The sequence below is a fragment of the Coturnix japonica genome, chromosome 6 (assembly GCF_054131305.1).
Source record: "Coturnix japonica strain WE chromosome 6, WE-NBRP24, whole genome shotgun sequence".
Classification (NCBI taxonomy): domain Eukaryota; kingdom Metazoa; phylum Chordata; class Aves; order Galliformes; family Phasianidae; genus Coturnix; species Coturnix japonica.
In genome coordinates this window covers 4,340,912-4,363,153 of record NC_140668.1, presented here as the reverse complement: position 1 = coordinate 4,363,153, position 22,242 = coordinate 4,340,912, and the positions used below count along the sequence as shown (strand labels likewise).

The 22,242-nt window shown below is 45.5% G+C and overlaps 1 protein-coding gene across 1 annotated transcript; it reads left to right on the top strand.

Annotated features, from left to right (window-relative positions):
- The first annotated feature begins 1,298 nt into the window (after window positions 1-1,298).
- On the top strand, window positions 1,299-17,516 carry LOC146760244 (obscurin-like). The gene is made up of 4 exons (XM_085551387.1): window positions 1,299-1,645; window positions 2,040-2,306; window positions 11,840-11,916; window positions 17,319-17,516. The coding sequence occupies exons 1-4, from the start codon at window positions 1,435-1,437 to the stop codon at window positions 17,514-17,516; spliced, it is 753 nt and encodes a 250-aa protein (XP_085407513.1). The 5' UTR covers window positions 1,299-1,434.
- Window positions 17,517-22,242: the final 4,726 nt, after the last annotated feature.

The window sequence follows — 22,242 nt, the reverse complement described above, 5'->3', positions numbered from 1 at the left end:
TTACAGTTACTCAGTGGTTAAACAAAGGAATCCTTAAAGAAGGGTTTACAGCTGTCGTGTTATCTGAAGTGCTTGGGGCATTCTGATGCTATTAAGCTCTATGTATTAACAAGTTCAAAAAGAAAAGGTAGGCATCTGATTGTTGTGACAGTTTCTAAGTGATTTGGAAAGCTGTACCACCCAACCACTCCTTCTGTTTGATGGAGGTGACAAAGCTCAGTTTAATTTCTGACTGCTGTTTAAATCCTGAAGCTGGAGCTGGTTCCTGGAGCAGAAAAAGCTCGGAAGCTGTCCCTCCTACAAGCAGGCACCTCTGAGCAAAATATGACATCTCAGTTTCTGATGGTAAGGTCAGGAGACCTGATTCCAGCGTCTAGCTTTCGGCTTCATGCTATGTTAGTGGGACCTTTGGCATCTAGCACTGACCAACAGCAACTGACAGGCTGGTAACAGTGCACCCCAAAACAGTTACGTTTCTATTTATGTTATGAGGGAAAATTGTATCGCATTGAGATTTCCTATTTTTACACTTTGCAGATCTAACTAGCTGCTGGAAGAATCCTGTACGCCATGTTCACACCATTTTCAATGAGCTGGATGAGTCTGTTGTTGGCATTTTAATACCATTTACCAGTCAGGCAATATGTATGGAGTATTTGGCTCTCTCTACAGTCATGAATGTTTGAGTATCTTCAACATGTGGCTCATTGCTTCCATTTCAGGCTGCCCAGAGAAGCTGTGGGTGCCTGTCCTTGGTGTTGAAGGCGAGGTTGGATGGGTGATGGGCAGCCTGAGCTGGTTAGTGGGCAGCCAGCCCATGGCAGGGTGTTTAGAACTTAATGATCTTGAAGGTTTCTTCCAACCCAAGCCCTCCCGTGATCCTATGATTCTGTGATTTCATTCAGGTTTATTAAGATGAGATGAGTTCTCCTAAATGCGCTGTTCTCCATATGATTATAATTGGAGTCTAGATGGATGACTTAAACCAGACTCCAAACTTTTTGATGGCCAAAATGAAATGAAATCAATCCTTTACTGTGTCAGTAGTCTGTAACTAGAGCCCATCAGGTAACTCCCAGCCTCCTGCCTGTATCAGTGGCTGCACACGGTGAAAAAGTCTGATGGGATTTTAACCTCTAAAATGTTCAGAATCAGCCAGAGGGTGAATATATTCACTATGCAAATACCTGCAGGAATAAGCTTGTCATGTATGTCCTCAGGTACCACAGTAGTTAATGGTGGGACTCAGTAGGTCATGCTGAAAGTTGAGTCTGCTGATCTTGAAGGCCTTTTCCAGCCTAAATGACCTTATGCTAATATTTCTGTATTTCTTTCTGTTCAGCTCCCAGAAAACCTCCCACCCAGCCCCCAGCTGACCCCGTGGTGAAAAATAAAACAGAAACCTCAGTGACGCTGGCATGGTCCCCTCCGAAGATGCAACGCCCCATTCCAATCGATGGCTACATTGTGGAAGGCAATAAACTAACTGGCTTCATGTGGGTGAGGTGCCACGAGTCTCATGTCCCCGTCCCAGAGTTCACGGTGAGCAATCTGTCTGAAGAGGCTGATGATCAGTTCCGAGTGTCTGCAGTCAATGCACATGGACAGAGCCCGTCTCTGGAATTCCCAGGGAGCGTGCACCTTGGTAAGCACAAAAACCCCAATGGAAATGGGTCAGTGTGAGCTGAGCAGCTGTGTTGGTTCCCTAAAGATGTTTCCTTTGACTTTAAGGATAGTAGTGCATTAACACACCAAAGGCTTTCCCTTCTTCCTAGTTCTCCTATCAACCTCCAGCTACCACTAAAGTGATACAGATACTCTGTTTCTGTGACAGAGACATGAATATCCTTATCTTTTGATATCTCACATGTGCAAGAGGCAGAACTTTCTGTAACAGATTTGAAGCATAGAAGTTCTTCTTCCAGCACTCATGCAAAGGGAGAAGAAGAAATGTCCCTATGATTTAAACTTCCATCTCTAAATGAGATACCAGACTTGCATCTAAAGAGCATTAAGACATACATGTTGTTCTTCCTCAGAACCAGTCCTGGCTGTGAAATCCCCCCTAACAACTGGTGAAGCTGTACCTGGAGGGGATGCCATGTTTACTATTGACCTTATAACAACGTGTTGCAGCACTTGGTACCTCTATGGTAAAGTCTTACAAGAAAGTGAGACCTGCATCATCAAGAGAACCCAAACTACTCACAGCCTAATGATAAAGAACGTCACCAAGAACGATGATGGAGCAGAAGTGAAATTTGTTGCCGAAAATGTTGATGTCAGCAGCAAGATGAGAGTGAGAGGTATTTGCTTTGATCCTTCTCCTTTCATCTTCCAGTCAAGGCATAGTTGCTGTGATCTGTTGATTAAAACTGGGGCTGCAGGCATTCACTTCCTGTACCAAATACCTGAAATTGCATCCCATGGACTGACGTGAGTCCTGGTAATGACCTAAACATGATAGCACTGAGTGTAGGGTAAGCCAGTCTACCCAGCTGCTTGGTATCTGAACCAGATTGCTTCATGCCAGCTGATGAATGTCTGCAGTTCACAGGTATTGGCCAGTGCATTCAGTCACCAGGTTTACCACTGCATCACCATAGAGCAGTACTTTCAGCTCCAGGTTCAGACAGCCTTTCTGATTGCACTGGAATAGTTTAGAAGTAGGGGAGCAATCATTCCAATAATATCTCTATCAATCAGCTTTGCATGACCAAATAGAACAAATAAACATTCATTATGGGAGGACCTGTTTGTCATTGGGTGGAAACCTCTGCAGAAGCATGTTTAGAGCATTCTTAATCAGTAGAAGGAGATGTTTGGTTGATTTTTACTTAGTAAATCCGGCAAGAAGACCAAATGAAATATCTTGAATTGCTCAGCAGTGACACAATGATGAGTGCAGGAACAGAAGGTGATACTTTTTCAGAGATGTTGCAGCAAACATTGACCACGTTAGCCTGATCTAAATTGAAATAACGAGGTCTTTGCTCCTGACAGGTGCTGCAGTGAGATTTACCAATAAGAGCAAAGATGTAGAAAAGATCTCCGCTCGGCTGCATGAGGAAGCCAAATTGCAGGCTGAGCTTTCAGACACAGGCGCTACTGTGGGGTGGATGAAGGATGGGAAGGAGCTCAAGGCCAGTGAAAATTATGAACTGCAAATTGTGGGGAAGAAACACACCCTGAAAATTCACAGCGTCTCAATGGATGATGCTGCAAGTTGTCAGTGCATCTGTGAGGGGGATAAAATGCTCTATCAGCTTTCAGTGAAAGGTATGTGACAGTCTGGGCTGTCCTCTTCCTGCCCAGGGCCAGCAGACTGCATTCACCTGACTCCCCGACAGTCCAGCTGTTGTCAGACAGCATGTGGGGTGTTTTCAGTGGCTGTTTTGACTTGAACTGGCCAATCTGCTTTGTAGAGCCATTTGATTTCTGTGTTCTGTCCTGTGATTCGTCCCTAAGATATAGAGGAAATCAAGGGAAAGATAGGAAAAAGAGCATCCCAGCCTTCCTGCTCTTCTCTCAGGTTGGCCACGAGAGATGATGTCAACAGCTCTTTTTGTAGCAGTGATCCCAAGTGTAGAAGAGACCTGTGAAGAGTCACAGGGATGTTTCCTTAGCTGTCATTCCATGGTGGGCTTTTTCTTACACAGATGTAGAGAGAAACTGAACTTTCCCACGCAGGTCTCTGTTTTGCTGCAGGGTGTAGGTCTGATCTCTGAGATCCACACGCTGGGCCTTGATTGCAATAAATGAGAGCCCTTTGTTTGCTCCAGTGGAAGACTTTCCATTTCTGCAGTACCCTCTGCAGATGACACAGATGCAAATGAACCTTCTTCCCAGCAACAATTGCCTTTTTTTTTTTTTTACACTGAGTATGCATGAGGCTCTTCATCATATTCTTCTGGCTTGTCACCCTTGTTGATCCATGGAGAGACGAGAAAGCCCTAGAGTAGTGTATGCACTTTGGCATTGGAGAGCTTACTTAATTGCTTCTTCTCAAAGAACAAACTCCAGAGAGGCATGGAGACAGCTCCAAAGAGAATTGAATAATAGGTATAAATTTAAGGAGAGCAGAACACCCTGCCAAGGCTTGTCAGCTAGTCTTAATTTTGCTTTTCTTCTCTTTCTTTGTCACGATAGCATAATATTTCATACTGGCAGTTCTGCCCACAGAATTAACTGGCACAGGCTGCCCGGGGAGGTGGTGGGATCTCTGGAGGTGTTCAGGACCAGTTCTTGGGACCAGTGCTTTTTTACATGGTTATCAGTGACACCAATGATGCAATGGAGTGCACCCTCTGCTGTTTGCTGAGTGGTGCGGCTGATGCAGTGGAAGGAAGGGATGCCATTCAGAGGGAGCTCAACTGAGAGGTTGGCCTAGGTGAATCTAATGAGGTGGAACACAGCAAAGTGCAAGTTTTGCACTTGGGCTGGAGGAATCCCAGGCATTTCTACAGCCTGGGAGGAGCAGTCCTTAAGAGAAGCCCCGCAGAGAAGGACCTGGGGGTCCTGGTGGATGAAAAACAGAACGTGAGCCATCAGCGTGCTCTTGCAGCTCAGAGAGCAAATGGTCCCCTGGGCTCCATCAGAAGAGGGGATGGCCAGCAGGGACAGGGAGGCGATTGATCTTCATGATCCTTGAGGTCCCTTCCAGCCCGGGCCATTCTATGATTCTGTGATTACACTCGCTGTCAGAAATAACGGCAGCTGTACAGAAGCTTGTTTTTTCTTTCTTTTTCTGGCTTTGAAGGAGAAGGGGTGGAGCAAGGGGAGACCCACTGGTCATTTGTCACCTCATGAACAGGATGGATTCTGCATTGACTGTGAAAAACCTGGGCTAGTAGCATGGGCATGTTTCAGGCTGGACTTTTCTTTTCCTTCTTAGTTTCCTTTTGGCTACAGGGAGACAGCTGTCTAAAGGTGTGTTTTCAAACCCACTCTCCAAAACCATGTTTCACTGTTGCAGGTGGTTCAGTGTGCTCTTGCAGTGCAGATGCTGTAGTTTGCTGTAGAATCTGAATGGTTTCTGTTCCTAGGGAAGGAATGGGAGGAGGTAGTGAGAAGAGAATTCAATGCCTAAGGGGAGGGGAGATCGGGGATTGGTGGGAGAGGGAGCCAATAGGAGGGAGAGAGAAGTTGGGCGCAGGGTGATGGTAACATCCCTTTGTGACGTCATAATGCTCCTTTGTGACATCATAATGCTCCTTTGTGACGTCATAATGCCCCTTTGTGACATCATAATGCCCCTTTGTGACATCATAACGCCCCTTTGTGGCATCACAATGCCCCTTTGTGACATCACAATGCCCCTTTGTGACATCATAATGCTCCTTTGTGATATCACAATGCCCCTTTGTGATGACATAATGTCTCCCCTTTGTGACGTCACAATGCCCCTTTGTGACATCATAATGCTTCTTTGTGATGTCATAATGCCCTTTGTGATGTCATAATGCTCCTTTGTGATATCACAATGCCCCTTTATGACGTCACAATACCCCTTTGTGATGTCATAATGCCTCTTTGTGACATCATAACGATCCTTTGTGATGTCATAATACCCCTTTTTGACGTCATAATGCTTATTTGTGATGTCATAATGCCCCTTTTTGACATCATAATGCCCCTTTGTTACATCATAATGCCCCTTTGTGACATCATAATGCTTATTTGTGACATCATAATGCCTCTTTGTGACATCATATCACCTCTTTGTGATGTCAAACTACCCCATATGAAGTCCAGGCAGAGTCAAAACTTATGGACCTGCACGAGGATCACTTTCAAGACAGTGGCTCTGTTGCTTCAAGCTTATTTGCTTCGTCCTGCCGCCACTCTATTACCAAGTATCAACAACCTCTTGCATGATTCAACTTGCAAACGTTTGACACTAACCCTTGTGTTTCTGTGCCTTCCTAGATAATTCGAGCCCTTGTCAACCCCAAAGATCCAAACCAAGTAGTGATGTGCAGTGTGTTTCCATCAATGGAGAGTTCTTATTAAGCACAAATCGCTGCAATTCGGATGACAGCCTTCCACATGGTAACAGTGATGGACACAAGGGGCTCATCCACGTTCATGCTCTCATATCTCCTGGCTCTGCTGAAGCTCCTGACCTGAGCCTGCCAGACACCACAGTCACCTGCCTGGATTGTGACCCAGCGCCTTTGCAGTGCTGCCCATCCCAAGCACAGCCCGAGTGCCCCAGCAGCAGCACCACCATGCAGGAGCAGGGCAGCATCAGTGAGGTGAAGCTGAGCATCTTAGATGGGGACTTAGAGTCAGGCTGCCAGTCCCAGGCACCAGGCAGCAGCACCAGCTCTGAGCCACTCTCATCTTGACAAGAGGAGTCCCATCTTCACCCTTGACCTCTCAAGCCCTCCTGTCTTTTATTGAATAAAGTCACTCTCATGCTCAATCATCGCCTTGGCTGCATTCCGAGTCTTCATTCACAGGGATTGGGATGAATGCAACAAACAGCAAGGCAGCTCAGCTTGCAATTCTATGGCTGTGGGGTTTGTGCAGGCAGAGCTCTGGGTTCCCATTTTGCATGGCTTTGGGATGTCAGCAGCAAGATCTCTACCATTTTGTATGGGAGCAAATAATCTCTAGCATCCAGGTTGCTGCTCATGATAATCCCAGTCTTCCTGGCTGTCGCTTTGTGATACCTTTTAAAGCCTTTTGATACTCTTTGATGCCTTGGCTGCTCCCTAACACCTCTGTCCTCCTGCCATGTTGACTCATGTCTCCCACTTTTAAGCTGGCTTTGCAGATCATCTCCAGCCCTGTCATCATCACGCTGCAGCAGGAGGTGCTCACCTGGCCCAATGTCTGGCAGTACTGCTTGTTCTGCAGATGAGCAGCTGCCTCCTCATCTCTTTAGCTACAGTAGTTTTTCTCAGGGCAGTTAGATGCAGTCACGCTCCTCTGGATTTGGTGTGTTAAATCCATGCTGCATGGCAGCAGTCAGTGCAATACAAAGGTGTTCTGTGTGCCACAGCATTTCTCCAGGGGCTGCCAAAGGTAGAAGCACAACACAGCACCATCCTTCTGACAGTAATGTCTGTGAGTGTTAGACATGTGAGCACTGCATCATCCCCAGCGTGTCAGTGCTTTTCCACACCAACCTGACTCTCACACTCTGCACTGAATGTAACTCTGCTCTTGTGGAGACAAATGCTTTCTGTCACATCCTCCATCCCTGCAACCATTTGCCGGTAGGCAGCTCTTGCAGAAGAATCAAGCAGCAGAACCTTGTGCTCACCCTACAGCATGCAAATGCTATGAAAGCAGAAATAACCTGGCGTGCTCTGGGTCTGCAAGGCTGCACAGATGGGAGAGGTAGATTGTGTTTTTGCAGTGGAGGTTTCCAGTATTTTCAGTACATAGTGTAGGTCCTAACTGAATGTATAACCCTCTTGTAAAACAGCTGTATAAGTAGTTTTTCCACCAAGAAAGTTGCTGAACAGAGTTAAGTTCAGACTGGGGGCATTCTGACATGGGTAGAATTGAGACAAGCACAAGATAAATACGCAGGGTGGGTAGAGCCCAGCACAGCACAGAATGAATGTACTGACTGTTGGAAACATTGCCCTTCTCTGTCCGCAGAAAAGTACAAGGCAGACCTAAAAACAAGAGGTTGGTAATTGACCTTTTATGGAAATGAATCCTAGCAACAGTCTGGAGGAGTCTGTGAGCCTGAGATGCTCAACCAATGAGAGCCATGAGAGCATCACCTGCAGTGGGTTTAGGGCACAGAACAGAATTGATTTCACTGACTGGTGTGCAATTTCTCCCTTGCCAATAGGGGATGTGCACGCAGTATTGCAGTAATGAATAAGCACTGCTGCTATCGCTGCCATCTTTGCCTAACTAGAAATCTTTGACTTTGAGAGTTTCTCACACAAGGGGAGAGGGTAAGAAAGTAAAGAGGCACAGAAAACTAAGGAAAACTGCTCTTCTTTATCTTACCTATAAAAATTGATACAATTGATGCTGTCGTGCATTTTTTTTAAATTATTTTTATTTTTTTTTTTGCCAATGTCAGTTAGATTGTTTTAAAATATCCACACACCAAAATCTGACTACCAAGCAAATTTAATGAAAATGAAATGAAGGTGAGTTAGCGGAAAGCACAAGGCCATATTATATCAGGCTCTAGCAAATTTGCAGGCAGTCACTGCACGAAGAGGTAGATTTGAGTTGCACATTATATGATTCCCACAAAGATTAATGAAATCTGAAGCTTTCAATATATTTCCCCTATAATCAAAAGAGAACGGATCCCCAGGGTCTGTCCCGCAGACGTCCTTTCCGTGGTCTCTGCTGCCACCTGCTGGCCAATACTCGGAACTGCCATTGTTGGGCGTTTGGTGCCGCAGGAAGCACAACGCAGATCTGAGTTCTGACCGGTCTACGCAGCAAATCCGCCAATCTTTATTGTGATAAGCCCTCCACATGGCATTGCACACGCACTCGAACACGCAACAGGCATAGATTTCTCCTAACTCCTCGAGGAGCAGGCAAGCAGAACAACTGAGCGCAGCACTGCTTGTGATTGGGCCACCCCCATCATAGAGATGTGTGTTAGATCTTTTACCCACCCCTGGCATTTTTGGCTACAAGGGCACACTGCTGGCTCATGGTCAATCTGTCGTCCACCAGGACGCCCAGGTCCCTCTCAGCAGAGCTCCTCTCCAGCAGCTCTTCTTTCTGCTTACACAAGGAAGATAGTCTTGTCAATGCAGAGAAATGAATCACAGAATCACAGAATGACCCGGGTTGGAAGGGACCCCAAGGATCATGAAGCTCCAGCCCCCCTGCCTGGAAGGGCCACCAAACTTCCATGTTTAGTAATGAAATAAATGAAATAAATGACAAAATTTCCTTTCAGAGAGTTGCATTCACACCTTGACTTAGGTTTGTACAGCTTGGGCATTTGGTCAGACGTGTACTGAAGTCAGGTTTTTCTTTGATTGAGAAAGCATTGAACTAGTTCCTCATTGATGTACAGTTCCTTAGAAATGGAGTAGTCCCCACTTCAGACCAGCTCCTACTGGATCCCATTTCCTGAGAGTCCCCCAAGAAATTCTGGAGGAATCAGTTTGCTTTCTAATCTACCAACTGTCTGATACTTTCAACACCTTGAATAAATTGCCAGTTGCTGACTTGTTTCTTTTTGTAAATCTGTTGATGCACGCACAAAAAATGGATCAGAGCACGGGGTCTTATCTGGAGATGGGAAAACAATTGGATAAACAGAAAATTGTTATTTGCAAGTTTTGCAGATCTGTAAGTGGCTTTTCAAGAGATTGTACCACTTCTGCACATTGATTGTCTGACAGTTTCCCTATGATTTTACTTAAAAATGAAGAAGCAATGAAAAGCTCTGTGCTCTGTGGGTGTGCATGGCTGGCTCTGCCCTTCTCATAGAGGAGAAAATCAACATTTTCACCCCTGGTTCCTACACTTAGATAAAATCCCCTCCACTTACCTGCAATTTTCCTATGTGTGGAAACAGCCTGACCTCAGATGGGGTGAAGCAGCTTCTATTTGTCCTTTCTCATTATTGAGGAAATAATCTGTATTCTTGGTATCACATCATTCACATGAATACTGTGTCTGAACTCCACTTGTACCTGCCAAAGATCCTGCTACCTTCTCAGCTCAGTGAAGATTTGACCTGCTATCTGCCCTGAATTGTAATGCCAAGTATTGGCTTTTATTTAGTTTTTCCAGCAACGTTTTGTTACATTGAAACCTGCTTTTCTATTTTAACTATCACCACCACTTTGCTGTGATCAGTGGAGATGAAAGTTTATCCTGTGGATATATTATGCCTTGAGGAAACAAATGACTCCCTGACACTCAACCATCTCTCATTTTCAATATCCTTAAACAATTCTCTCACTGACTTCCTGCTGTTCATCTTCATGGCATCTCGCTCAAGCTGAAACCCATCAGAAATTCAAAAAGGTGCCACTTATCCTAAAGACCGGGAGGTGGGAGCTGATTTTACAGTTCAGTGTGAAAGAACATGAATGAGAGGAAGCAAGTCTTGAGAAACAACTTCACCAGCTGGAGTCAAACAGGCACATCTGGAAAGGACTGTCAGATGCAGCTTTTTCACTTATCAATTCAGATCCAAGCATGACATTCAGAAGACAAACGCAAAGTGATGCTGAGGGAAATAGAGAACTGTGGTAGAGGTCATGAAATACTGAGACAAACACAGGGTTTAAAAAGAGATTTTCAATAAAAGAACTACATAATTTCAAGTTGTATATTTTTCTCAGGTTGTATTACATGTCTAATGTCTGGACTGTGGCAGCAAAGAGGCTGCAGTGTTGTTCTCTGTAGGAAGAGGCCAGTAGTTGCCCCATGTCAGACAGAACCAGTTCAAGTGCTGGCCAAAGCTGAGTCAAGGAGTGATGCTGCTGGCACTTCTGTGATAACTTTGTTAAGGAAGGTTCAAACCACTGCATAGCATATGTGAGAGCTATGAGCAAGAATGATGTGAGACAAACAGCCCTGCAGTCACCAAGGTCAGTGAAGAAGGAGGAGAGGAGGCTTAGTGGACATGGTGGTGATGGACTGATGATTGGGCTGGATGATCTAAGTGGTCTTTTCCAGCTCTCATGATTCTATCATTCTGTGACAGGTGATGTTAGTTTTGTTGACAGGTTCAGCAAGGTGAACTGGGACCAGAGGTACATCCCAAAACCTTTGAGTTGCTGGACTGGAGATAATCTTCCCAAAATAACTAATGAAAATAGTAGAACCATAAAAGGAATTTCTTTATCACTATGAGAAAAAGGGAGGGATCCTTTGGCTAATGAAGGCCTGATTTGGCAAAGCCAGAGACAGTTTGCTTTGCACCACATTTATTTGACTTTCCAGAATGGTGTACTTACTTTCCAGGTATTTCTAAACAGTGATTTTTTATTTCCAAACATGGCTAACAGCAGGTTAAAAATTCTTTTCTTTGTTTCCTTTCTGCTAAGAATGAATGAATTTAATGTGGTCTTTTTCGTGCTTCCTTCTTTACGAAGGAGACAGCTGCTGCATCATGGCAAACAAACATTCAGATGGTTTGGAGAACAAGTCCTTACACAGACTACAGTGTACAGCAATAAAGGGCACACACAGCAACATGCAAGTGTGTAGTCCAACCACTGACTCATCCCCACCACACCCACTAAATCATGTCCCTCAGTGCTATATCAGGGACTGCACCACTTCCCTGGGCAGCCTGTTCCAAAGCATTGCAACCCCATCTGGGAATCATTTTTTCCTAATACTGAACCTCTCCTGGCACAACTTAAGGACATTACCTCTGGTTCTACGACTATCAAAAAGAGAACTCAATAGATATAAACAGAAACTTATCCACCTGATATCTGATAACAGACACTGGGGTCCTGTTTCCTTTCTGTTAACCTAATCCATGGCAATGAAAATTGGCACTAAAAATCTTCAGCTACAGGACAAGAGGTAATGGCCTCAAGTTGCACTAGGGGAGTTTCAGGTTGGATAGTAGAATAAATTTCTTCTCATCAAGAGTAGCAGTGCACTGGAACAGGTTGCCCAGTGTGATAAAGTGTTTGCTCATTAAGACCAGGATGTGGTCTTAGGAAAATTGATGATCATTATGGTCCTTTTCAACCCAGGCCATTCTGTGATTCTATGATATGCCTTGAATAGCTGAGACAATGCATCCTTTCTTGTTTCCCTCTCTGTGTTACACAGAGACAAGACTGATGGTGAACTGCCAGCACTGCTGAGCAGAGATGCAGCTTTAGTCTTCATTTGTGTGCATGCTTTTCTACAGGCCCACGCACTGCTAACATCACAGAAGATGAAAGTGGTTTTAATCAGAGCAGAAAACGTGGAGAAAAATATCACACTGTAGCCAATAAAGAAAAACTTTCAGTGATACTCAGTTCAGAAGGCATTCATTCTGGCCTCCTTTGTAGTTTGTTTCGTTTAGGCTCTTTTTGTTGTTATTACTGTTGTTCAGTTTTCTGCTAGAAAGAGACTAAATGAATGGAAATTGATTGGTGTATCTAAAGTTATGTACAGGGATAATAATAATAATAATTCTATAATCAGTGATTCCCATCTCACAGTAACCTTGAAGATAGAAATGTCAACATGGATGCATGGATACACCACTGTATAAACGAGCATTGCAGTCATTTCAACTTTTACCTGTTGAAATTCTTTTGTGGAGTAAAATTCAGAAGGCAAAATCAGCCCAGTCAAAGACATGTCCCTGTAAGGTAGTCTCGTAGAGAGAAGCATGCCGTACTTGTTATGAGAGAAGAGTTGACGTCTACACTTGAAATGCCTGCCAATTTAAGCAGGCAAATCGATACTCATGGTATTGTCTTGCTGCTCAGCTTTTTCTGACTCCCTATGTAGACCAGCCCTAGGCAGAGAGGTAGGGTACATTCTTATGTGCATCCCATAGTTTTAGATATAGTCTCAGTACAGCTTTTTGACAGAGCAAAGTAACTCCTCAAACAACTACCTCCCATTCTTTCAGTAGACTGCTGAAATCCCATTGAGCACATTGTCTTTCGCTGGCCCTGCACAAGGGATTCTCTGAGAAATTTCAGGCAAAAATGTTAATTCCCAACAATCTCTAGCTAAATTTAACATAAGGGTAAGACTTGTACGGCATATCTACAGAATCACAGAAGCGTTAAGGTTGGAAAAGAGCACTAAGATCATCTAATCCAACCATCCAACCATCACCACCATGCCTGCTAAATCTTGTCTGTTAGTGTCACAGGGAGCATGAGTTGAGATGGAGAAGACAGAAAGGGAGTAGACGTGTTCAGGGTATTCCTGCCACCCTTTCTAATGACACAGCTGTGCCATTGGCAGTCCCAACTTCATATATGCAAACCAAACAACTTAGCCAGTGTTTTCCTAGCCATACTGAAAAGAAGTCTTCAGTATTCACAGAATTAAAGAATCATTAAGGTTGGAAAAGACCTCAAAAGATCAAGTCCAACCATCAATCATATTGCCAAGGAATACTGTGTTAGTAAGACAGTTCAATACCTACCATCTGTCTGTGGATTGCATCACAGGTGTCTGGATACAAAACCTACTGTGCCCTTACCCCATACCTTTCTGTTCCATTGCCTCCAGCAGTGGGTTCCTAAAATTTGCATTAGATATAATGTGAAAGCAGTATGATACTCAGCAAGTTGAACTTTGTAAAGCACCACAAGCATTAAAGGCATTCAGTAACCAGTAACTGCTGCTCCTGAGCATGGGCTCAGGTCCATTTTGATACTTAGGCTGGCTTTCGCAAAGGCTGAGGAAATTCTTTCCTTTACAAACAATTAGAGAAATCATGTGTGTATCCATGCACAGCCTGTTCTCCACCAAGGCAAAACGTAAGTCAATTGCTAGTACCACAAATCTTAGAAATGGCAGGCTTCCTCATCCTACAGTTTAATTCTTGGCAGTTTTGATAGATTTCTAAGGCAGAGGTAAATAATCTTGAAGAGTCTTTTAAGGTGATTGTGCCAGCATCAAACCACCCTCATTTAAATATACAAAGAAATCTAAGGTAGTATCACAGACCATGTCTGAAAGTACTTTAAAAGGAGGTGAATAAATTAGAAATGTTTTATTTTTACACTCTTTCAACACTCAGAATAATTTCTTCCCATAGATTTAAAATAGGATGAATAGGCCCAGTGCTTTCCAGCTAGGGATCTCTGAGGACCATTTTCAAAACGGTTACTACAGCTACAGAAATTTAATCTCATCCAAATTTCTTACTGCTGATGCTCTAAGAACTGCATAGATTCGATATGAAAAATATACCATTTGTTGCCTCCACTTTGTATTGGTTTCCAACCTGGATTATCCCCATCTGAACTTTGCTGTTTTTTATTCTAGTTGGCTACAGTACTGAATGGGAAAGAAAGGAATTCAGCAATGACATTCAGCACAAGTTTGGAACTCATTCAGTCATGACCCCAGTGGAAGAGTTCAGACTAAATATCTCAATGAATTTCACTGTTTCTTGTTTAAGTAGTGATTACATGAGGGCAATAGGATTCTATGTCCCAACTGTTGGCTGAGTGATGCACTTGACTATTAATCTAAGGTTACAATGCAGGTTAATGCTGTTATCTTTACAGCTCCTGCGAGAGTTGGGGTCTGGGTCAGGTGTTTAAAAAATGAAATGAAAAAAGAATTAAAAAAATATATTGAAAGCTTCAGATTTCCTTAATCTTTGTGGGAATCATATAATGTGCAACTCAGATCTACCTCTTCGTGCAGTGACTGCCTGTAAATTTGCTAGAGCCTGATATAATATGGCCTTGTGCTTTCCGCTAACTCACCTTCATTTCATTTTCATTAAATTTGCTTGGTAGTCAGATTTTGGTGTGTGGATATTTTAAAACAATCTAACTGACATTGGCAAAAAATTAAAAATAATAAAAAAATGCACGACAGCATCAATTGTATCAATTTTTATAGATAAGATAAAGAAGAGCAGTTTCCCTTAGTTTTCTGTGCCTCTTTACTTTCTTACCCTCTCCCCTTGTGTGAGAAACTCTCAAAGTCAAAGATTTCTAGTTAGGCAAAGATGGCAGCGATAGCAGCAGTGCTTATTCATTACTGCAATACTGCGCGCACATCCCCTGTTGGCAAGGGAGAAATTGCACACCAGTCAGTGACATTAATTCTGTTCTATGCCCTAAACCCAATGCAGGTGATGCTCTCATGGCTCTCATTGGTTGAGCATCTCAGGCTCACAGACTCCTCCAGACTGTTGCTAGGATTCATTTCCCCTGGAGAAATGCTGTGGCACACAGAACACCTTTGTATTGCACTGACTGCTGCCATGCAGCATGGATTTAACACACCAAATCCAGAGGAGCGTGACTGCATCTAACTGCCCTGAGAAAAACTACTGTAGCTGAAGAGATGAGGAGGCAGCTGCTCATCTGCAGAACAAGCTGTACTGCCAGACATTGGGCCAGGTGAGCACCTCCTGCTGCAGCGTGATGATGACAGGGCTGGAGATGATCTGCAAAGCCAGCTTAAAAGTGGGAGACATGAGTCAACATGGCAGGAGGACAGAGGTGTTAGGGAGCAGCCAAGGCATCAAACAGTATCAAAAGGCTTTGAAAGGTATCACAAAGCGACAGCCAGGAAGACTGGGATTATCATGAGCAGCAACCTGGATGCTAGAGATTATTTGCTCCCATACAAAATGCTGCAGACATCCTAAAGCCAGGCAAAATGGGAACCCAGAGCTCTGCCTGCACGAACCCCACAGCCATAGCATTGCAAGCTGAGCTGCCTTGCTGTTTGTTGCATTCATCCCAATCCCTGTGATTGAAGACTCGGAATGCAGCCAAGGCGATGATTGAGCATGAGAGTGACTTTATTCAATAAAAGACAGGAGGACTTGAGAGGTCAAGGGTGAAGATGGGACTCCTCTTGTCAAGATGTGAGTGGCTCAGAGCTGGTGCTGCTGCCTGGTGCCTGGGACTGGCAGCCTGACTCTAAGTCCCCATCTAAGATGCTCAGCTTCACCTCACTGATGCTGCCCTGCTCCTGCATGGTGGTGCTGCTGCTGGGGCACTCGGGCTGTGCTTGGGATGGGCAGCACTGCAAAGGCGCTGGGTCACAATCCAGGCAGGTGACTGTGGTGTCTGGCAGGCTCAGGTCAGGAGCTTCAGCAGAGCCAGGAGATATGAGAGCATGAACGTGGATGAGCCCCTTGTGTCCATCACTGTTACCATGTGGAAGGCTGTCATCCGAATTGCAGCAATTTGTGCTTAATAAGAACTCTCCATTGATGGAAACACACTGCACATCACTACTTGGTTTGGATCTTTGGGGTTGACAAGGGCTCAAATCACCTAGGAAGGCACAGAAACACAAGGGTTAGTGTGAAATGTTTGCAAGTTCAATCATGAAAGAGGTTGTTGATATTTGGTAGTAGAGTGGCGGCAGGACGAAGCAAGTAGGCTTGAAGCAACAGAGCCACTGTCTTGAAAGTGATCCTCGTGCAGGTCCATAAGTTTTGACTCTGCCTGGACTTCATATGGGGCAGTATGACATCACAAAGGGGTGATATGATGTCACAAAGGGGCATTATGACGTCACAAATAAGCATTATGACGTCACAAAGGGGCATTATGACTTTAAAAAGGGGCATTATGACGTCACTAAGGGGCATTATGATATCAGAAAAGGACATTATGACGTCACAAAGGGGCATTATGATGTAACAAAGAAGCATTATGACATCACAAAGGGGCATTATAACATCACAAAAGAACATTATGATGTCACAAAGGGGCATTATGACATCACAAAGGAGCTTTATGACATCACAAAGGAGCTTTATGACGTCACAAAGAGCATTATGACGTCACAAAGGGGTATTATGACATCACAAAGGGGCATTATGATATCAGAAAAGGACATTATGATGTCACAAAGGGGCATTATGATGTCACAAAGGAGCTTTATGATGTCACAAAAGGCATTATGATGTCACAAAGGGGCATTATGATGTCACAAAGGAGCTTTATGACATCACAAAAGAGCTTTATGATGTCACAAAGGGGCTTTACGACGTCACAAAGGGGCTTTATGACGTCACAAAGGAGCACTTAGACGTCACAAAGGGGTATTATGACATCACAAAGGGGCATTATGACATCCGAAACTGACATTATGACGTCACAAAGGGGCATTATGATGTCACAAAGGAGCTTCATGATGTCACAAAGGGCATCATGACGTCAAAAGGCGCATTATGACGTCACAGAGGGCATTATGACGTCACAAAGGGACATTATGACGTCACGAAGAAGCATTATGATGTCACAAAGGAGCTTCATGACGTCACAAAAGGACATTATGATGTCACAAAGGGGCATTATGACGTCACAAAGGAGCTTTATGACATCACAAAGGAGCTATATGATGTCACAAAGGGGCATTACGACGTCACAAAGGAGCTTTATGACGTCACAAAGGAGCATTATGACATCACAAAGCGGCATTATGACATCAGAAAAGGACATTATGACGTCACAAAGGGGCATTATGACGTCACAAAGGGACATTATGACGTCACAAAGGGGGCATTATGATGTCACAAAGGGGCATTATGATGTAACAAAGAAGCATTATGACGTCACAAAGGGGCATTATGACGTCACAAAGGGGTGTTAACATCACCCTGTGCCCAACTCCTCTCTACCTCCTATTGGCTCCCTCTCCCACCAATCCCCGCTCTCCCCTCCCCTTAGCCCCGCCCCCCGCCCCCGTTAGGCCCCGCCCTGCCCCTCACACCCCACTCCCTGCCGCCATCTTGCCCCGCTCCGCTCACCTACCTGCCCGGTGTCGCCCGGCCCGAACCGGGAACGGCTGAAGGGACGGGGAGGGCAGCAGAGATGGGGACGGGGTCTAGGGCGGCAATTCTGAGAGACAGCCCTTCTGAGGGCTGAGCTGCAGGGCAGTGGAGAAACCCACCCGTGACCAGGGTCACATCAAAGCTGCATGAGGCTGTGTTACTAAACACGGTGCCACACGGCCTGCAAAACCATGCCGGGGGGACAAAACATGGCACGTACCTGGCAGTGAGATCACCTCAAGCTATCTGCAGCAGTTCCTTGTCGCTTTGCTCGGATGAAATGAGAGCAAAAGCTGCACCGAGGCAGTGGGTGGAGGGTGAGGAGAGGAGAGAGAAAGAGCAGGTCAGTGAGCAGGGCTAAGACAGTCATGGAATAACACACACAGCACAACCGTTCCATCCACTTGCTGCAAGTCATGCTGAGTCTCAGGCTACGTGATGCCTGTCCGCCCAGCAACTTTACGATGCTTCCACAACTGAGCAAAGAAGAGCTGCACCAAGCCCTTGCATGATGGATTCCCTGCTCCTGCTGGCTTCAGCCTTCTGCATTCCAATTCCAATCTAAACCATTCCTGCGGTGGTAGTACTTGAATCCTCATTTGGGGCTGGACCTCAACAGGTCAACACATCAGAAATAACACAACGTGCATCTGGAAGACGTGTCTCAAAGCCCAGAAAATCCAACTCTCTGACCTTGGCACAATTCACCAACCAAGAGCCAGGCCTTGACAACTTGGCTGATCTGGGCATGCGGGAGGGGGGCAGACAGTGGACCACAAGTGTCCATTTCCACTGCAGCTCCCTGTAGAGAACAGCACCAATCAGCAGGCGTGAATCAATTCATTCACAAGCTGCACAATGACTCTGTTCTTTACATGATAAAAAAACACACAGAGATTCCTGACCAAAAAGTTGGGAGTTAATAACGACCAAAGAGGTTCCTGTTCCTACGCCTCATCCTCTCACCCCAACTCCTGGGTGATGCCCACAGGCTTCAAGTCAGCTCTCAAATCCACTGAACTCCTGTCACGGAACTCCATCAAAAAGGATGTCACACATGTGACACTTACATACATGAGAATGTATGTATCAGAAACACTGATGCCAGCAGGAGCAGAGAGGCGATTGTCCCCCTGTACTCAGCACTGGTGATGCCACAACTCGAATTCTGTTTCCAGTTTGTGGCCCCTCACTGCAAAAAAGACACTGAGGCATTGGAACGTGTTCAAAGAAGGGCAACAAAGCTGGTGAGGGGTCTGGAGCACAATGGAGCCATATGAGAAGAGGCTGCGGGAGCTGGGAATGTCCAGCCTGGAGAAGAGGTGGCTCAGGGGAGACCTCATTGCTCTCTAAAACTTCCTGAAGGGAGGTTGCAGTGAGCTGGGGGTCGGCCTCTTCTCTCATGTCATTACTGATAGAACTAGAGGGAATGGTTTCAAGCTGCGGCAGGAGAGGTTCAGGCTGAACATTAGGAAATACTACTTCTCAGAAAGGGTGGCCAGGCACTGGAATGGACTGCCCAGGGAGGTGGTGGAGCCATCCCACCTGGGGGTGTTCAAGGAATGACTGGATGTTGTGTTGAAGGACGTGGTTTATTGGGAGCTATTGGTAATAAGAGAACGGTTGGACTGTTCTTTTAGGTCTTTCCCAACCCTGGTGATTCTATGATTCTGTGATTCATACACTAAGAAGCAAGGAGAGGCTCTTTTGTTTAATCTTTCAATAGAGAGAAGAGTTGATATCTGCTTCTCCCAACAACAGAAACACGGAAACAACTTTCCAAGCCCACCTGCCATACAGTAGGCAGAAAACGCACATTGTAAAGGAGCACGCACATCCCCTCTGGCATAAGTCAAGCCCAAAACCCACCTTCAGATCTCTGTGCATTTCCCTTGTTTTACACCAATGCAGCCTCGCTGCAGCTCCGTGGGTGTCACACAAGGCCTGCATGTCCTCTTTCTCCGCAAACCCCACCCTCAGGCCTTGCTCTGTGAGGATTGACACCTGAGCAAAAACAAGCACTAAGAACGAGAGTAAAGCACACTGGATTCGCCCTGGCCTGGCCCAAGCCACAGTCCTACCAGACAGACCCTGGAATGAAAACTGCTCCACAAACCACAGATGGACACCAGCACACAAGAAGTTGATCGGATACAATCCCATGCAAGCACCAAGCCTCCTAAGGAAGCTCTTTGCCATCAGCTCCTTCATCGCCTTTCCTTCTCACCTCAATCTTAAAGTGGCTTCAACATCTGCCAGCACGTCTTACCACGCACCTGCTCATCACACAGTGCTTCAACAGCAACAAATTTGCTTCCGGGGCCCTCCTTCAACTCACTGTGCTAACACTCAAATTACACAGGAATCCTAGCAGAAGTTCTCAGTGAGAACTGCACCTAACATTCCTCCTTCTACAAGCAACAGCCACAACAAGTGGTCATGAAAATGCTTTCATCAAAAAGAAGCAGAGACGGCACGGCAGGACAGATGTACTCTGTGTGCACGTCTGAAGCCTTTTGAGAACCTAGTCGTTCTTCCTGCAGGACCCCTGTCTTCTGTTAAAAGCTGAACGGTCCCCAGAGCACCTGTTTCCATCAGCTGCCACCATCCAAAGCAGCCAGCCTTCTTACAGTCACCTGGCCCAAACATCCCTTTTGCTCTACACTTGATTCACAGAATCACAGAATTGTAGGGCTTGGAAGTGATGGGAGCTCGGCATGCACACCATCCTTCCAACAGCACATCCCAGCAGCAAGGGATCACAGTGCTGGCACAGCTGAAACAAAAAGGGTGTGCGAGTTTCCTGTTAGCACTCAGTGTAAACAAATCTACCACTGAGCAACACCGTGAGCCCCCACTCACCTCAGCACAGGTCAACCTGTAACCCCAGCCTTCCCCTATCCATGTGCACATGCACACCCGTGTGCCACCCTGCCTGCTTTGCACACCTCCATGCACACACCGCATCGTGTGCCCTCCTTTGTATTCACAGACGTGTGCAAACCACCCCTGGGAACACGTACGTGCCTACACCTTCCACAAACACCCCTTTGTGTGCACCTGTGTGCAACCCAACTCCTCAGCACACGCACACGTTTGTGCCACCCTGTCCACGCACTCACCACGTGCCCTCCAGCATCACTGCTGCCTCCTCTGGTACCAGACCCACAGATGCTCCAGAGCTCATTAGCATGGACTTCCTTCCTCCCCTCAGCAGCTGCTCCTGCACTCACCTTCATTCCTACTCAGATACCGGCTGCTTCCAGCACCAGCTGACCTGCAAGACACAGAAAGGAAAGGTGGGAGTCATGCAAATCCCCAAGAAGCCCAAGGCTGCATCACCACCACGTATGGCAGCCTCAGGAAGTCAGCTGCAACTACAGACTTTGTCAGAATGGAAACAGGAATCGTCAGTTAATTGTGACCTCTGAACTCATTGCCACCATCAGAAACAGGCACTGAAATCGCTCACTTCACTGCTGCTGGTTACCTCCTGATTTTGGGAAAATGCAGACACGGAATTGAAGGACACCAGCAAAGTGACATCTACTTCATTGTAGGTGGTTAAGCTTGGAAGCAGGACTTGAGCAAGAAAAGCTTCTCAGCTCCTTGTAAGGCACTAAGTGATGGGATGATTTCCCATCCCTGCAGAAATCCTGACCTCTGCCACAGGTGGCTGAGTGACACAAAAGCTGTGTCCTTGGTTCCCAGCCTTACCTTCTCATGTCGTTCATCTTGCTCTGCAGAACCTGCTCTGAATAGTCTTCTTATATTCCCACATGGTGTACCCTGAAATACATCATTTAGTGAGTCTGAACAAAACATAAGACATTAATTGGAACTATGAAGAAATGTCTTTTGCACTTTACTTGGAGAATGTTCCATCCTATAACTTCTGCTCTCAATTGTAACACATGATTTTTTATAAAAAGAAAGATAACAAGTCAGCTCTTCAGTGTGCACATTGATGAAACTTGGTGAAATACAACTTTAAGAAAAGGTAATTTGAAAACTTCAATATTCTTATCAGAATCTCTGCTATTAGTTACCGTTCCAATGTTCTGATCTGATGATGTGTCTCTCAGAGCTGTTTTGTCACTCCCCCCCTCAAATGCACTTCAAGTGCTTTAGGAGCATCACTGGAATTTTGAATAAACTCGATATATCTTAGCAAAGCTGCTACAGCTGCACAACTGAAGTACTTTGGAAAAAAAAGAAATCTTTAATGAACGCTGAACAGTGTTATTTAATTATAATCCAGGTAATTAAATTAATTAAACCAAGGAAATCACCTTCCAGTCACTCAGCTCTCACCAGGGAAATCGCTTCCCTGCCAAGCAGATGCAACCAACACAAGCTGCTACATCACTCTAGGGCCCCACTGAGTCTTCCCAAGGGGTCTCCAAAGGCTTCCCTGTTGACTTCTGGGAACCTGGGAACACTCACATGGAAGCCAGTGCCCCCTAATGTGCCCCAGACGTTTCTCAGGGCCCCACAATTAGCTCTACAGACATCCAGACATGCCCCAGAGCAAGTATGTGTGCTGTAGGGAGCCCAAGAGACATTCCAGAGCACCCTAGTACTCCTCAGTGCACTCATGGATGCTTCACCTGTCTCTAAATATGCCCTACTGGACTTTGTTTTCTCTTCTGGAGCTTTCCTTAGTTCTCAGCTTTGCTTTCTCATGCCATTTATCTCGCTCCACAGCTTTTGCTCGCAATATTCTCTCTTGCATTCCCACCTTCCAACAGAATCACAGAATTGTAGGGGTTGGAAGGGACCTCTAGTGATCATTGAGTCCAACCCCCCTGCCATGGCAG

Coding starts and splice junctions, on each gene's coding strand:
- LOC146760244 (XM_085551387.1), top strand. CDS start 1,435: ATGCAACGCCCCATTCCAATCGATGGCTACATTGTGGAAGGCAATAAA. Junction 2,307..11,839: donor CAGCAAGATGAGAGTGAGAG/GTATTTGCTTTG, acceptor GCTTTTCTACAG/GCCCACGCACTGCTAACATC. Junction 11,917..17,318: donor GTGGAGAAAAATATCACACT/GTAGCCAATAAA, acceptor CCCTCCCCTTAG/CCCCGCCCCCCGCCCCCGTT.